Source organism: Pongo abelii, chromosome 4 (assembly GCF_028885655.2).
Source record: "Pongo abelii isolate AG06213 chromosome 4, NHGRI_mPonAbe1-v2.0_pri, whole genome shotgun sequence".
NCBI classification, from domain to species: domain Eukaryota; kingdom Metazoa; phylum Chordata; class Mammalia; order Primates; family Hominidae; genus Pongo; species Pongo abelii.
In genome coordinates this window covers 185346232-185363262 of record NC_071989.2, presented here as the reverse complement: position 1 = coordinate 185363262, position 17031 = coordinate 185346232, and the positions used below count along the sequence as shown (strand labels likewise).

Below are 17031 nucleotides of genomic sequence, written 5' to 3'. Positions count from 1 at the left end.
TTCTGTGTGACCAGACAAGCCGGGGCCTTGGCGGGAAGGACCCTCAACGTGCGTTTCCGCCACAACAGAGCCTAAGGGTACAGCACTAAGTCTAAGATCAACCCTCCTCCCGTGGTTGTAGGTTCCAGGCGGCTTCCCCTGGGAGCCTTAGCCACTAGCACCGCTCCCCCACCCCGCCCCCGTCTGGCGGGCCTTGGAATTAGGGTGAGGACGCCCCCTGGTGGCAAGGAGGTGCTGCGGCCTCGGAGGTGGGAGGAGTTGGGAACCTGGGTCAGGGCAGGCGGCAGCCCGAAGGGATCTGGATTTCTTTATTAACAGACATGAGCACGACCCGTTACAGAAGTTTGTGCTTTCCAAAAAAAAAAAAAAAAAAAAAAAAAAAAAGTTACTGAACGTGAAAAAGGAACCCAAGCAAAGAGGAAGGAGTTGGGGAGGGGCCACCAAAGCCCCTGGGCCCCATCCATAGCCCTGACCTGAACCGCGCCTAGGGCCTCCAGCCTGGGACCTGCCCGGCAGGAGTTGGGGGGGGGGGGGAGCCGAGGGGCCCCAGCTGGGCCTGCTACTTCCTTTGGGCCAGACAGGAAGGGGTCAAAAGAAGGGCGGGGAGGGGGGTCCCAGGGAGCCAGAGCCCACGAGCCATTTATTGCCATGTTTTAAAATTCGTGCAAAATATCTGAAGCCCTGGACAGAGAATACAAAGTGATATTTTTCCAAGAAACATAAAACTAGGAAAAGAGGTGGGGGACATTTTCCCACCAGCGCTCCCCCCACGCCAGGCCCCAAGCAGGGTGAGGCCTCCAACCCGGCCAGCTGAGCAGGGAGGACTAAGAGCTACAATCTGGACCAGGCAAGGAGGGGTGGAATTTGCAACAGCGTCTCAACTACCAACGGGAGGAAAACCAGTCAACTGTACATGTCTCCTATCAACTTTTTAAAAAAAGAGAAAAGCTGTAAAAGTCAGGCCCTGTGGGTAGGGAAGCGGCCAAGTCCCCAGCCAGGGCCGGAATCCGGAGTGGGTGCCAGGCGGAGCTGCTGCGAATGCAGGCACGGCGGGCCGTCTGGCCAGAGGCCGATGCAGGTGGGCGGCCTTGGCAAGGGTAGCCTAGGGCTGGCGCCACCGCTAATCACCACCCTCGAAGCCCTCCTCCTCTTCTGGAACTGGGTCTGCATCCCAGCACGTGATGTCGATTTCTGTGGCGTTAGAAAGGGAGAGGAGTTAGGGACCTAGCAGACCCATGCCTGTGTCCCCAGCCTCTGTGAGCGATGGGTAGTGGTGGGGTGGCTACCCCACACTCAAATCCAGCCCCCGCACCCAAATTCCTCCCCATCATCCAGCCCAGTACTACCTGGAGGCTTGTTGTAGAACACAGGAGGCGGAGCCTTGGCACAGAGCTCTTCCGATTGGGCAAACTCCTCCTCCTGTGATTGACTGAAGTACCCCTCACTGGCCTGCAGGGGAAAGCATCAGGTCACTTGGCCCCACCCAGCAGGACTGGGGCTGACCTATCAGGCCTGAGCCCGTTTCCCCAGCAACCAATGATTCCATCAGTGGTTGCCAGGGAAACACGGATGCCTGCCTCGGGAACAAAAGCAGAGCCGGCCCAGGGAGGGACGGTAGGATGGACTTCCCCTCAAATAATGTGGGTCACAGAGAAGGGGGTACTGGTGCAAGCATGAGCAATGCAGGGCCAGCACCCTGCTCAGCCCCCACTCCCTCCCATCCCTCCTACCAGGCAGTCCCTGCCGCACCTGGGTCCCCTCCTTCTGGGTGGTCTCGCCATTGGTTAGCAGGTGGGGCTCTGGCTCCTGTTCTTGCTCCAGCTCCTCAAGGGCTGAGGGCAGAGTTGGGGTCTGGGGGGCAGCCAGGGGCTCCCCTTCCACTTCCTCTGGGTCACAGAAGGTGGCTGGCGGCTCAGGCAGCTCATCAAAGTTGAGAAGGGTGGCACAGCCTTCGCCTGCTGGCAGCAGTGGCTCCGGAGCCACCTCATCCAGCAGGGGCACCTCTGCCAGGGTGACCTCAGTACCCGAGGGTGGTGTGGGGGCCCTGGGCTCACCCTGGAGTGTGGAGGCCCCTTCCCCGTTGCCAGGCCATAGGTCAATGAGGCTGGTGGCGGCGGGGGGCACGTTGTTGGCAACAGTGGTGTCAGCAGTGGCAGTGGCAGTTTCAATGGCGTCAGCTGCATCGTGGACCTCTGTGGCGTCGGCTGTGGCAGGCTCCACGGGAGCAGCCAGGACAGCCTGCTCTGCAGCCTCCATGAACATCAAGTCCTCTGCAGGGCTGCCTGGGCCCCCGGGAGGCACCTGTGCCTGAGGGGGCTCCTCCATGGGGCTGGCCCAGGCCTGAGGGGCTGCTGCTCTGGTCTCCTCACTGTCTAGGATTGGGCTGGGCTCCTGGGTCTCTGTCACAGAACAGGCAGAGGAGATATGTAACCAGCTCCCCTCGGGGAGGATGGAGACCCCGCCCATCCACTAAGGAGTGAGGGAGCCAGGGACTTCCATGCAGGTGTCCCACTGCCCCCTTACCCAGTGACCCCAGTGACCCCAGTGACTTTAAGCCCCTTGGCAGCTCTGGGAGGAAGGCCAAGGCCCGATTCCCACTTGAGAGGGCGGGTGCTAAGCTTTAGAGAGGGCAGGTCTGACTGTACACCAGGGCTCCTCCCCACACAGCCGCCTCCAGGGCAGTGCAGTCTTGGTGATGGGTGGCCCAGATCCCTGGAGAACGGTTACCAGGGCAACCTGGGGCTCCCAGCCAGGGACTGATGATGGGAGGCCTGGTGCAGGTAGCATCCCTCTCTCACCTTGGACTGGTGGGGGTGGCGGTGGCAGTGGTGGAGGCTGCGAGGATGTGACCTCATCCAGGGCCCGCTCTATCTGCTCAGCGACAGGGGTGGAGGCGGTGCTGGAGTCAGACGGGCTCCGCGTGGGGATGGGAGTGGGCGCCATCCTCCGGTGGCTGTCCAGGTGGCTGCCTGTGGAACAAACCCCAGGTGGGTCAGTGAGGGCGGGGGAGCGGGGTGAGACAGGATTGTCTACCTGGGGGCCTGGCCAGCACCTCCTCTCTGGAATCTGGTGGGGGCTGGGAGCTCTCCAGCCCCCCCAGGGGCCAGACTACGGCTCCAGACCCTGTAAGCTAGGCCCCTGGGGGCCAGTGCCCCATAAGGCCAGGGGCAAGAGGCAGGCAGTGCCTGCCCTGGGGACAAACACCAGAGATCAGCGGTCAGACTGGGGGAGTGAGGGCGGGGGGCTGCTGGGAAGCGGGGCCCTCCTTACCACCCCCGCCGAGGCCTGGGGCTGCTACCTACATGGGAGGGAGGAAGAGAGGTTTGGGGTGCGGTGACAGGTGATATAGGGAAAGGGAGTCCGTGGAGGGGAGGAGGAGGAAGAGGAGGAGGAGGAAGGCCCACTGTCCGATGCCTTTATGAAAGGGCAGTACGGACGACCTGCCGAGAGAGACAGACAGAGAAAGAGACAGAGGACAAGAGAGGGTCAGTCTCCCCCACCCCTGCCCGAGGCCTCTCCCGCCCCCAGAGGTGGCCATGGATGTCCAAGCTGCCTTCAGCCAGGGGCACACTCAGCCAAGCCAGCCGCAGCCTCATACCAGCCCCAGACACACAGCCAGCCTGGGAGCAGTACAGCAGGGACGGCCTGTGGTGGGACCCCAGCGTGGGGCAAGCACACTCAGACCAGCAGACAGGGCAGGGAAGAGCTTCAGGGGAGGCGGAAGCAGCACAGTGAGAAGCGGAACGGGGACACCTGGGTGCAAGCTCCAGGAGGCTCACTCAGGCCCGGGGCAAGAGCCCAGCCTGCATGCATTCCGGCCTTCTAGGCCAGACCTAATTCACCCCAACCGAGCTGCTCCCCGTGGCCAGCGCTGTGCCTCGGCCCATGCCAGAGCTGCCCCGCAGGCCCTAGCACTCCCCACTGTTCAGCCACAAGCCACTTCACCACCATCCCCGGCCCTTCTTGGGGTCCTGCCACCTGGGAAGTGGTGGGCGGATGCACGCTGGATGAAGGGTCTCGCCTTCTCCAAGGGTTCCTTGGGCAAGGCTTCCCTTCCGAGAAGAGTCCCACAGAGGCTCAGGGCCGTGACCTGAGGAGTGGGGCCGCGTGGGGGTGAGGCCTAGGACTACCTGGTCGATGGTTGAAGGGCGAGGGCACATCACAGCTGCCCGCAGAGGCTGATGCGACTCTTTCCTGCTGCTTGAAGAACTCCCTTGGGTTGTCAGGCCGCTGGGCAATAATAGCCGCTGCCTCCTGAGGGCACGAGGAAAAGGTTGGGGCTGGGCCAGGCAAGCTGAGGTAGCCCTGTCCGCCTCACCTGGCTGGTGCCCCCAGCTCTCACCTCCACCTCCGACTCTGACTTCTTCATGTGGGTCTCTTCCTCCTCATCCCGATGGTCACCCTAGAAACCAAAGGGACAGTGTCTGGTGCACCTACCCCCACAGGGGCTTTTGGCCTTCTTTTTTACTGTATTTTATTTATTTATTTTGTTTTTAAGACAGGTTCTCGCCCTGTCACCCAGGCTGGGAAGCAGTGGTGCAATCACGGCTCACTGCAGCCTCTGCCTCCTGGGCTCAAGCAATCCTCCCACCTCAGCCTCCCGAGTAGCTGGGACTACAGGTGTGCACCACCATGCCCGGCTAATTTTAATTTTTTGGTAGAGATGGGGTCTGCCTATGTTGCCCAGGCTGGTCTCAAACTTCTGGGCTGAGGGGATCCTCCTGCCTTGGCCTCCCAAAGTGTTGGGATGGATTACAGTCATGAGCCACCAGTGCCCGGCCTTCTGGCCTTCTTACAGACCCCATGCTTCTTTTGCAGTCTGGCAGGAAGGGTTTCAGAGGTGGTACCTCTGCCCCGTCAAACCGAGTCACACAGCCCCTCTCTTCCCTCAGGGCCCTCAGCCACCTCATCTCTGACCTGCCAGGCCTCTGGGCACCAGGCTCACTCACTCACTTGCTCATCCCCATATCTAAGCAGGTGCCTAGGGCCATCCAGAAGTGCTCCTTGTTTTGCAGATAACTTCTCGGACCTCCTACCGCAGTGCCGGGGCCACCATGCTCCCAATGTTGCTGCCTGGACCGTGGCATCATGGTCCAGCCTTCCTCACTGCTACCTGCCTTATTTGCTCTCCATAGGCCCTGAAAGGACCTTTCCAAAATGCGGATCAGACCATGATTTTCCTGAGCTTAAAATCCCTCAGGGGTTCCCATGAGCCACAGCAAGCACCGGCTAAATATGACCCACAGATGGCTTTTGTTTTGCTGGTATGATATTTTTAAACCATGTTAATTAGTTGCCACCACTTAAAAACCAGGAACTTTCATACTGAAATCAGGGTCCCTTTTTCTCTTGAGGTGCCAGAGCCCTGGCGACATCACCTGCAAGCCCGGAGCAGCCATCACTGGGGCCTCGCCGCAGCCCCCTTAAGACGGGCGTGTGCCGCCCGCTCACCCCCAGCCCCACCATCGCCTACTGGCTTCACCTGCTCACTGCACATGTTGTTTTGGGTGGGCAGCGCCCGCGCTTGGCCTACGTCCCCCACCCCTGCCTGACCTAGCCGTCACCTCTCCAACACCTCCCCCTGCCGGCCCCCACCCCAAGGCGCCCACATACGGTGAGATGTAGACATCAAGTCCTCAGCACGACGCAGTCAGTTCCCAGAACAGGCACACCCGTTCCCACCTCCAAGCCTCAGCATGGGAGATTGGCCTCCCTCCCAAATGTCTGCTCCCCACCCCGGGGGCCAGGCCCTCTGGTTTCCAGCCGCAGTGTGGCCACTGCTTCCTGGGGAAGAGGTCCCTGGCTTGTTCAGGTCATTTCCTCCTCTGGGTCCCCACAGGGTGCTCCTGGCTTCCACCACGATGATACCACATCCTAAGTTCCTGTTTCCGGAGGCACCTCCCCCTCCGCTGTGAGCAACGCAGGATGAGGACTGGGGTCTCCGGGTGGCCAGCACAAGGCGGGCGCATGTTTGCTCAACTGTACTCACACACCAAAGGCTTCTTAGTTGGTGTCCCCTGCTGCTCAGGTGGCAGCTTGGGCAGGAGGGGCTGCTAAGGTGGTGAAGTCCCAGGGCCGCTCTGTTTTTTAGCCTATAATCTAAAATTTTAGCTTATGTCAGGGGCACTGGGAGAAGGGCCCTTCGTAGTATCCCACCTCAGGAGAGCTGTCACCTCAACGATAACTTTGTGACCCCCAGAATGAAGTCTAAACTCCTCCTCTGCCCTTGCTCTCCTTTCCCAATCAAATTTCCCCCACTCCTCAGCCCACAGGGTTCCAGGCAGCCTAGGCTCTTCACCTTCCCATGAGCCTATGTCCCACCAGCCTTTGCTGCTCTGCCCACTGCCTGCTGTAATCTCACTTGGTTCCACTGCCTTGTTCAAAGAAAGGACCAGAGGCAGCTACCACAAAGGCTTTTTTTTTTTTCTCTGAGACGGAGTCTCTCACCCAGGCTGGAGTGCAGTGGTGAGATCTCGGCTCATTGCAAGCTCCACTTCCTGGGTTCACGCCATTCTCCTGCCTCAGCCTCCAGAGTAGCTGGGACTACAGGCGCCCACCACCATGCTCGGCTAATTTCTTGTATTTTTTAGTAGAGACGGGGTTTCACCATGTTAGCCAGGATGGTCTCGATCTCCTGACCTCGTGATCCGCCTGCCTTGGCCTCCCAAAGTGCTGGGATTACAGGCGTGAGCCACCGCGCCCGCCCACCACAAAGGCTTTAATAAACTACCAACCACGTGAACAGCACTGAAACAAGTAAGGCCCACAGGGAGGAGACAGATCAACGCACTAACCTAACCACATGGGTCAAAGCCACTGCTGTGCCTAAAGCATTTTCAGATACACGGGAGCTCCCCTGCAGGCCAGGCAAAAAGGGAACTCAGATATGGAACACAATTAGTAACAGGGGAGAGAAAGCAGATAGCTCCTTAAGCCAAGAGAAAGCATCTCACGGTGCTAAATCCCAAAGTCTCTCACACATGCCCTTCCTTAGAGGACTTGTTGAAAGGGTGCCGCACTGACCTGCTAGAATGTCCACTGTCATTCTCACGTGAAGTATACTTGAAGGGCCAGATGGGACTATAAAATAATGGTAAGCTCCTTCAGACTTTACATGAAATGTTGAAAACTGGTGAAAATAAATCAGCTCAGGGGGTTCACAACACTATTCTGCCTACCTGCATGCGTGTATGTTTGAAATGTTAGCATAAAAATAAACTTTATCGAGGCTGGGCGCAGTGCACTTTGGGAGGCCGAGGTGGGAGGATCACCTGAGGTCATGAGTTTGAGACCAGCCTGGCCAACATGGTGAAACCCCGTCTCTACTAAAAATACAAACATTAGCTGGGTGTGGAGCCGCGCACCTGTAATCCCAGCTACTCGGGAGGCCGAGGCAGGAGAATCGCTTGAACCCAGGAGGCGGAGGTTGCAGTGAGCTGAGATGGCGCCATTGCACTCTAGCCTGGGTGACAAGAGTGAGACTTCATCTCAAAAAAAAATAAACAAATAAAAATAAAATAAAAAAAAATAAACTTTATCGGGCAGGGTGCGGTGGCTCACGACTGTAATTCCAGGACTTCGGGAGGCTGAGACAGGCAGATCACGAGGTCAGGAGTTTGAGACCAGCCTGACCAACATGGTGAAACCCTGTCTCTACTAAAAATACAAAAATTAGCTGGGCATGGTGGTGCACACCTGTAATCCCAGCTACTCAGGAGGCTGAGGAAAGAGAATCGCTTGAACCCAGGAGGCAGATATTGCAGTGAGCTGAGATCGTGCCATTGCACTCCAACCTGGGCGACAGAGCAAGATTCTGTCTCAAAAAAAAAAAATAATAAATAATAAATAAATAAATAAACAAACTTGGCTGGGTGAGGTGGCTCACGCCTATAATTCCAGCACTTCGGGAGGCCGAGGAGGGCGAATCATGAGGCCAAGAGATCGAGACCATCCTGGCCAACATGGTGAAAGCCCGTCTCTACTAAAAATACAATAAATAAATAAATAAATAAATAATAAACTTTATCCACTGGGTGCGGTGGTTCACGCCTGTAATCCCAGCACTTTGTGAGGCGGAGGCGGGTGGATCACCTGAGGTCAGGAGTTCAAGATCAGCTTGGCCAACATGGTGAAACCTCATCTCTACTAAAAATATAAAAATTAGCCAGGCGTGGTGGTGGGCGCCTGTAATCCCAGCTACTTGGGAGGCTGAGGCAGGAAAATCACTTAAACCTGGGAGGCAGGCCAGGTGCAGTGGCTCACGCCTGTAATCCCAGCACTTTGGGTGGCCGAGGTGGGCGGATCACGAGGTCAGGAGATCGAGACCACCCTGGCTAACATGGTGAAACCCTGTCTCTACTAAAAATACAAAAAATTAGCCGGGCATAGTGGCGGGCGCCTGTAGTTCCAGCTACTTGGAGGCTGAGGCAGGAGAATGGCGTGAACCTGGGAGGCGGAGCTTGCAGTGAGCTGAGATCGCGCCACTGCACTCCAGCCTGGGTGACAGAGCGAGATTCCGTCTCAAAAAAATAAAAAAAAAAATAAATTTTAAAAAACCTCACTCTGAAAGAATTAATAAAATGTGGTATATCCATACAATGGAATATGATTCAGCCTTCAAAAAGAAGGAAATTCTGACGCATGCTACAACATGGATGAATCTTAAGGACATCATGCTAAGTGAAATAAGCCACACGCAAGAGGACAAACACTGTGATTCCACTGATAGGCGGTCTCCAGAGTAGTCAACTTCATAGAGACAGAAAGTGGAATGGTGGTTGCCAGGAGCTGGCGAGTGGGGAAGGGCAGAATTTGTGTTTAATGGACAGTGGTGGTGGTTATCCAACAATGTGAATGAATTTAATGCCGCTTAATGAAATGCAGATTTTAAAATGACTGAAATGGTACATTTTATGTATTTTGCCACAGTTAAATACATGTGGCCAGGCGCAGTGGCTCACGTCTGTAATCCCAGCACTTTGGGAGGCCGAGACGGGCGGATCAACTGAGGTCAGGAGTTTAAGACCAGCCTGGCCAACATGGTGAAACCCCGTCTCTACAAAAACACAAAAATTAGCTAGGCATGATGGTGTGTGCCTGTAATCCCAGCTACTCAGGAGGCTGAGGCGGGAGAATCGCTTGAACCTGGGAGATAGAGGTTGCAGTGAGCCAAGATCACGCCATTGCATTCCAGCCTGGGCAACAGAGCGAGACTCCATCTCAAAAAAAAAAAAAATACATGAATCAGCTCATGGAGAAAAGATCTTACCCAGCTTGTTCTCCACCATGTTCTGTATGTGGCAGGTGACAAGTGTGTGTTGAATGAATGACTGAGGCTGGAGCTTACCAGCCACACATCATCCCCACCCCATCCAAGGGCAGATGTGACTGGAGTGACTTAATGCTGCTGCCTGCAGGACTGTCTTGCCTCCTCTCTCTCAGCCTCCTGTGGGTGACTCTGGAGCCCGTTTGAGTCCCCACAGCCCTGCCTCTGCCCATCACAGTCCCAATCCAGATGAGTATCAACCCACCTCCCTTCCTGAACTCAGCCATGCTCAGTCCTGAAAGATATTAGCTATTTCCAAAATCCTAAATTCAAAGCATGGAGATGTGACCCTGCTGGGATTCTCAGGGACCAATCCACAGGACCTACGGGCCATTCCCAATGTGTGGAGATTCAGACAGTACCCCTGGAACAAAGGGGCTGCTCCCAAGGAGATGCTGCACACTGGCTACAGATGCTCAGCACTGGCCCAGGCTCACCCATGCCGCCTGCCTCACTCCTGTGGTGGGACCAGGCCTGGTGGCCCCTCAGAGTGCAGGAACAGTGTCTAATCTGCCGAGAGCCCCCAGGGGAGGGGAGGGGGAGCCTGGTCAGTGAGGGTCTGGGTCTAGATGGATTTTCTCTTCCAATCTAGAGCACAAGCTTCTCCAAAGTAGTCTTTTTCCATGGCCAGAGGCCAGAGCCCCACGTGATGAGGTGCCAGGACTGATGCTCCATGGCACCCTGTGCCCATGCAGCTCCCCAGAACAGCCACCACTGTCCCCGAGCCACTGGTCTCCCCATAAGGCCCAGGAACACAGGGACCATCCTCACTTCCCTGACCCAGAGACCGGGAGCCTTGGCAAAGAACTTACAAAGATAGACTGCTCCTTTAACCGCCTCTTGGCCTCTTCCGCTTCTAAAGTCTGCTGTTTCCTCCTGGAACGATAAGCAGCCAGCACCCGTCAGAGTGCGCCCAGGGGCCCCTGGAGCGCTCCGGGCGGGCGGGCTCACCTGTGCTCCTCGATCTGCTGCTCCCGCTCCCGGTAGCGCCGCTCACGCTCCTCTTGCTCCTGCCGCTCCTGCTCCATCCGCTCCTGCTCGAACCTGAGCCTCTCATCCAGGGCCTTCTTCCGCTCCTCCTCCTTCCGCAGCTCTTCTTCCTTCTGCGAGCCCCGGTGCAAGCAAGGGTAGGCCCTGAGCCTGGGCGCCTGGACCCTGCCCCTCCAGCCCCTCCCTAACCCAGGGCTGGGGGCGGGGCACGTGGCATGGGCCATGCCACTGCAGTGAGGGACTCAGACCTGCCCCATGGGGTCCATGAGGGGCGGCTCAGCCAGGCCAGGCTCAGGGTTCCATACCTTGGCCTGCTCCCAGAACTGCTCTCGGTTAATCCGCTTCATTTCCACAGCTGCATCCGTCTTCTGGTAGGTGGTGCCCTGCAGTGTCGAAGGACCCAGCATAAGCAGGCTGAATGCCCCAGGAGCCCCTGACACCTAAAGGGTGAGGGCTAAGAGGGACCAGGCAGGCCAGACTCGGGCACCAGGCCACGCTGGCAGAGCCCACGGGTGCCAAACACACACTAACCACGGGCTCTGCGTTCTCATCCTCTCGAAGCCGCAGTCGGTGCAGCACAGGGCTGGAGAGCCGCGCCAGCCCGTTAGAGAGCCGCTGCCCGATGGCACCCGCGTCTATGTCTTCCACGCTGCTGGCGTTCACGATCACGTCGACGCCCTTCCGCAAGAAGACGGCAGTGCTCAGGCGGCACCATCCTCCCGCCATCACTACCCCAGCACGCAGACCCTGGTGGCTGTCCCCACCCCCAAGAGCCCTGGCCCCTGACACACACCTGGAAGAACTCAGCCACCTTAGCCACATGGCTGGCACAAGCGCACTTGCGGGCATCAGGCACATCTTCGCCCACCTGCAAAGTACCCAGCAAAGAGGGGGTCAGGAAAAGACAAGGGGGGCCCTGCATGATAGGGTGCATCTTCCCCGGGGTGGGAAGAGGGTGGGGTTCCCTCTCCACGGGTGTCAGAGGGCCAACGGGGAGGGCGACTGCTCTGGGCCCTCAGCCCCCTTCCCCCTTCCCCAGACCCGGCTGCATACCCAGTTTATGAGCACGTATTTTGGCAGAGCAGCTTGGGAGTCCTTGACGCTGCAGAAGCCGTACATCACCTTCTGGTTCTCAAAGTGTCCCGAAAGCTCCTGCAAGCCCCCTTCTAGGGTAATCAGCAGAGTGTCAGGTGTCTCTGCCTCCTAAACTCTTCCCAAAAAGAGCCTGGAACTCAAAGCAAAGACTCCTCCAGGCCTCCACAGGCACCCCCAGGGGTCTTCTGGCCTCTGGGATCTGTGGGTCCCAGTTTTGTGTTGGTATGTGTGGGGGTGGGGGTGCACAGGGATGGAGCTTTGCCTATGACTCCTGCAGGGCCTGATTTGAGGTAGGACTGAGAAAGTGTTTGTTCTTCACACTCAGGTCTGATTCTTCACACATCATCATGTCTCACCAGGTGCCAGTGCCCAGAGGCACAATCAAGCCTTCTGGCTCTGGGGAAGGCGGTGAATAGGGCCCTTCCCCCAAAGTGTCCCAGCTATGTGGCTTCAGGTAAGTCACTTTCCCTGTTGGAGGCTCAGCCTCAGAAGTCCAACATTCAACAAGGCTCTGAGATTCCTCCCCACCCTGGGGACACAGGGATGACTGGAGGAAGGACACCCACCAGATCCAGACAAGTGTGGGGCTGCAGGGTGCAGGCAGGGAGGTGGCCTACAGCCAGGTGGAGGGGGAAGAAAACAACCAAGAGGAGGGGGTGGAGAGGAAGGCGAAGGAATGGCTGGAATTCCTACCTCCTGATGCTGCAAGCTTGAGGTCATCGGAGCCATCCTCATATGTGTACAGAGCCCTGGGGAGAGGGAGGGGTGGCTGTCAAACTGTCAGGGCCCAGGCCGCCAATTCTGGGTGGGGACGGCTCTGGGGAGGGAGAGGGACATGGAGGGGGTAGGACAGGAACGGGGAGGGCTCCTGCTGTAGCCATGACAACAGGGCCAGGCATCGGTTCAGGCGGGAGCCCAGCAGGGTGCCGCTGGAGGCCGGGGTCAGGTGGGGCGCAGGCAGTGAGGGGAGAAATTGCTGGCTGGTCGAGCTCAGTGCGCAGCATCCCGGCCCTGGCCCTGGCAGCCTACAACCCAGTGGAGCGGGTGTGTGATGGAGATTCCAAGGCGACGGTTCCTTGGTTACCGTTCCCTGGCTACCACGATCCTCATCCCCCATTGGCTAGTGCCAGGAACTTACCTGGCACGTACGTGCCTTGGTCCCCGCTGCCCCTCCCCCGGGGAAGGAGGAGGAGAAGAGAGAACCTGGTGCTCCCACAGCTCTGGGCATCCCCCGGTAACCATGGCAACCCTGCAATTGGCACACGACTGGCCCACCCCAACTGCATTCTCCTTGAACACAAAGGACCCTGGGGACCCGCCCTCAGCCTCAATCTCCGCCTCTCTGAAATGGGGATGAGGTCACTGCAGTCACTCTCGCCCAGACTCTGGCCCCAGGGTGGTCATGCGTGAGCTCCAGGCCTTCCAGCCCCTAGGCTGCCTCAGTCCTGGCTGAGGCTTCCCGAGACTGCTGGCCCTTCCTTCTGCCTGAGCTCTAACAGAAAGCTGACCCGGCGGCCTTCCTCCTTCCTCCTCCTCCCTAGCTTTGTGTGCCCTGGCTCCTTTTGATAGGCTGTGGTGACAGAGCATCCATTTCATGGAAGGGAAGGCAGAGATGCCTCCTCCATCACCCCATGCAGGCTCAGGCTGAGGACCCTCTGGGAGGGAGGAGAGCTGGGGCCTAGGATGAAGGGCCTTGTCCCTGAGGTTTGAAAGGGCTCTCAACCCCTTCTCCAAACTCCTATTCCCCAGGTGCCAAGGCAGGAGGCTGGGGCTGTGAGGAGGGGAGGCAGAAACGGAGGGCAAGGGGGAAGAGAAAGAGGAGGGGAGAAGCGGAGGGAGAAACAGGGAGAGGACGAAGAAGAGAAAGGAAGAAGTGAAGGGACGAAGGAAACGAAGGCGGGAGGGATGGAAGGGACATCTCAGGAGGTTGCGGCCAGGGCCAAATGGCCTCAGCCCCTCCCCTTCCTGGATTCCCGGCTTCCTACCTCCAGGAAAGAACACAGGTGGGCTGTGGGGCTGGGAGCTCCTGGTCCAACCGTTACCCCCAGCCCCAGCCTGGCCCTGACAGATGCTTCCAGCACAGCTGGCCCACCACCTGTCCTGCTGCCCTAACCCACCACGGGAACAAAGGGCCCTGGGAGAAGCAGGCTCTGTCCCTCTCCATGCACCGATGAGAAACTAATGCAGAGCCCAGGGACCCTAGTTCCTAGAGACTGCTCTAGACATCAAGCCTCCCTCTGAGAGGACCTGTCTTGGCCTGCCCAGGCTCCCTGGGGCGCCTTCCATCCTCAGCCCCTGGCTACCCACCTCCGGCCACCTTCTCCTGCTCCAGCCACAGCCCTCCCCCAGCAGAAACCATACCCCAGTTCAAACCCTCCAGCCTGCCTTTCCACGGGACCGCCCTGTCCACACCACACACTTGGGACACACTGGACGGCTCCCTGACCCAAGCAGGGTTCTGGACAGGGCTCACCCTGGGGCCTCTGCCTATGTGGTTCTCTTCACATGGAAGGCAAGACCTGCTCCTCTACCCCACGCTTATTCCCAGTGGAATCCTTCCGTTCTTCAGAGCCCAGTGCTGGCCCCCAGCAGCCTCCCCTGAGCTGCCCCTCCCAGAGCACCCACCACATCCCAGCAGGAATACAAAGACCAGTGCTTCTCAGACACATCAGAGGCACCCCAAGCCTGGTGGTACAGCAGGTGGAAGCTGGCGAAACCACAGGGAATCAGGATGGGGTAGGCGACCAGGCATCTACACATCTCACCAGCTCCAACTCCTGGAGACAGACACCGCCCCCAACTGTAAGCCTGGTGAAGGCAGGAACGCTGACTCAGTCAATCAGCACATCCTGCTCTCTGGGTCCTGGGGTCCAGCACACCGCATACCAGAAGTATGTGTGATACTGACACCAACTTAAAAGCCATCTAACCAGATAAACTGAACTAGCGTGAGGTGGGAGCTGGAATGTGGCAGTTCCAGAGACCCTGGGGTGAGCTGGGGTGGGGGGTGAGCTGGGGTGGGGGGCTGAGGGCAGGTGGACCCCGCAGGACCATCACTCTCAGGATGGTGGTGCTAGAAAGGCCTTCAGTATCCGAGGTAGTGCTGGGCCCAATCCCTTTTCTTTCCAAGAGGACCAGGAACTTGTGTATGATCACCGTGAGTCATATCACAACCAGGACAACAGTGGCCCTTTCCACCATATAACCTCATTTCCTGGGTCCTCTGCTCCCTGCGCCAGAGTAGTGGTGCACTTCAGAAGCCCTGCCACCGAGGAGTGAACTCCCCCCAACCACCTCTCCCCATTGGAGGCAAGGTAAGGGTGGGGACACAGGCAGCAATTTACCCGACACCCCTCCCTCTGGACCTACGTGCAGGGTCTGCCTCTGAGTCTTCAGACCTCACTGTACCCCTGGTTCCATGCTGGGCACTGGGGTATTCATATTCTCTTGTGTAGAAAGTGATCCTCACACCCCTTTTTCAAAATGTTATCAGGCCCTTAGTGAACGAATGTGTGCATGTGCAAGGGTACATGTGTGCATCTGTGTGTGTCCCACACACAACCCAGATGGGGGCTGACGCACACCAGTGATGAATAACTCGCTTTGGCCACATGGATGCTGCTGGGGTGGGTGGGGACAGGCCTCTGTTGAGCAGGATGTGGGGCAGCAGGGGTTGTGTGGCCCTGGCAATAGGCCACCAGAGCTCTGCTTTTAGGAGAAAATGGAGTGCTGGTAGACAACACCCCTCCAGACTGGAGAGCAAAGGAGGTGTTCTGGGGTGAGCTGTGCCTCTCCCCAAGCAGGGCCTTATCCCAAAGCCAGCTCCTTCACCAGGCCAAGCCGGCCACTTGCCCAGAGCTCCTCCCATGATCTCAGCCCCCCTGGGGCAGGGCTGGGACAATGGGTGGGCCGCCTGCCTGCTGAGCCTGTGCCGGCCTCTCCTGTGACTGACCTGCAGGACACGAGAGCTCTCGCGTCCACCCCTCCAGGCCTGGCTGCTGGCCAGTGCTGCAGTACCATGCCATGATTGCCCAGCTATCTCATCCTCTCCTCCAGGAGCCCCCAGGTCAGAGTCCCCACCTGGCTGCCCTCCCAGTGTGTGGGTGAGGCCAGCCCAAGCGGGGTCCCTCAGACCCGCCCTCCTCTTTGCCTCAGTTTCCTCAAGAAGAACCTGTTCCCATCTGCCAGCAGGGAGAAGAGGCCTAGGAACCAGATGGGCACCTTCCCTAGAAGAAGAGTATTACGGGGGGAAAAGGATTCCAGCATGGGGCAGTGACGAACCCCTCGGTTTCCTTTTTCCGCCACCCTGGGCCGCCAGCCCCAGAGCAGGTGGTCCATCCCCTCCCCCAGCTCAGGGGGAGACAACAGCTGGGGGGCGGGGTGAGGGGCGGCCCAGCTCCTCCCCCATCAGGGACCGAGTGCCCCTTGCCAGGGGCCCGTGGATCTGTTCACCCCTTCAGCCCTCTTCGGGGGCTCCCTCCACACTTGTTCTCCAGAGGGCTTCCTCCCAGGGACCTCAGCTGGCCCCTTAGACAGCTCGGTGCCCCCCAGCCCAGCTGCCTAGTCCCCGCAGTCCCCTTCAGGTAGGGGAGGAGAGCTCACCCCTGCCTCCTCCGCGACCCGCCGCGGTAAGGGAGTCACTTCGCGGTCGCCATGTGGCAGCAAACATCCTTCCACCCCACTCCAGCCCAGGTTTCGGGGGGAGGGCGGCCCACTCCGAGAGGCCCCCGGTGGGCGGGACGCCCGGCCCCCAGCCCGCTCCGCTCCTCCCCCGCCCTCGCTTTCCTTTGTGCTGTGGCCGGGCCGGGCTGAGCCGGGCAGGCAGCGCTGGCTCCGCTAGCTCGGTCCCCGCCCCGTCCCCGCCCGGACCTCGCCCGCTCGAAGGTGGCGAAGGTGCCCTTGGCCGCCCCATGCACACCTGTCCCCCGGGCCCGGGGAGTAGGGTGGGGGATGGGATCCCGCAGGGCCACGCGGCCCCGGGCCCCACATCGGGACCCCGCGCCTCCGGGCCGCGTCCGGCCGCCGCTCCCACCGCGCGCCTGGGGCCGCCTCCGGGCGCTCGGGGCCCGGCAGTGCCCCGCCTGGCCCGCCGGCCCCTCCCCCGGAGCGCACAAAGGCAGCCCCTCCCGGCCCTCCCGGCCCGCTGCACCATTTCGGCGTCCCCCTCCCTTCCCGGCGGCGGGGCGGCGGGGTGGCGGGGCGGGAGAGAAACAAAGGCGCGGCGGCGGCGCGGGGACAAAGGGGCCGGGGGCGGGGGCGGGGGGCTCACCAGTCGGCCGCGCTCTCCTCTCGGATCACCTCCTCGTAAGCCGCCAGCAGCTCCAGGCGGTGGCCGCTGAAGCTGACGCCGGCCATGCTTCGGGCCGGAGCGGGCCGAACGGACAGACGCGCGGACGGACGGGCGGACGGAGGAGGAGGGAGGGAAAGAGGGAGTCGCCGCCGCCGCCTCGGAGCCTCTGCAGCGTCGCGAGCCGAGCGAGCCAGCGGCCGGGGGAGGGGAGCCGGCCGGCGGGGGGCGGGGGGCGCTGGCTCCGCCCGGCTCGCTCGCTCCGCTCGCTCGGTCCTAGCGCCGCCCTGGCCCGGCCCAGGGGGAGGCCCGCCCCCCCTTCCCGGCCTGCCTC

The 17031-nt window shown here is 59.5% G+C and overlaps 1 protein-coding gene across 7 annotated transcripts; it reads right to left on the bottom strand.

Annotated features, from left to right (window-relative positions):
- Positions 1 to 607: 607 nt before the first annotated feature.
- DBN1 (drebrin 1) lies at positions 608 to 16985 on the bottom strand. 7 transcript variants are annotated; one of them, XM_054556286.2, is made up of 15 exons: positions 16680 to 16962; positions 12104 to 12159; positions 11369 to 11481; positions 11109 to 11183; positions 10847 to 10993; positions 10621 to 10698; positions 10277 to 10428; positions 10138 to 10201; positions 4343 to 4402; positions 4131 to 4254; positions 3303 to 3440; positions 2799 to 2969; positions 1750 to 2399; positions 1347 to 1449; positions 608 to 1191 (listed from the first exon to the last, which is right to left on the bottom strand). In XM_054556286.2, the coding sequence occupies exons 1-15, from the start codon at positions 16763 to 16765 to the stop codon at positions 1121 to 1123; spliced, it is 2088 nt and encodes a 695-aa protein (XP_054412261.1). In that variant the 5' UTR covers positions 16766 to 16962; the 3' UTR covers positions 608 to 1120. The 7 variants fall into 7 exon arrangements, with proteins under 7 accessions (XP_054412261.1, XP_024102775.1, XP_024102776.1 ...); XM_024247007.3 differs by lacking the exon at positions 3303 to 3440 and having other exon boundaries at positions 16680 to 16985; XM_024247008.3 differs by lacking the exons at positions 3303 to 3440; positions 16680 to 16962 and adding an exon at positions 16329 to 16456.
- Positions 16986 to 17031: the final 46 nt, after the last annotated feature.

Excerpts from the sequence above, each read along its gene's own strand:
- DBN1 (XM_054556286.2), bottom strand. The coding sequence starts at position 16,765 with ATGGCCGGCGTCAGCTTCAGCGGCCACCGCCTGGAGCTGCTGGCGGCT. Across the intron at positions 11,184-11,368 it reads AATACGTGCTCATAAACTGG|GTGGGCGAAGATGTGCCTGA; the intron begins GTATGCAGCCGG and ends GGTACTTTGCAG. Across the intron at positions 10,202-10,276 it reads CAGCAGATCGAGGAGCACAG|GAGGAAACAGCAGACTTTAG; the intron begins GTGAGCCCGCCC and ends TTATCGTTCCAG.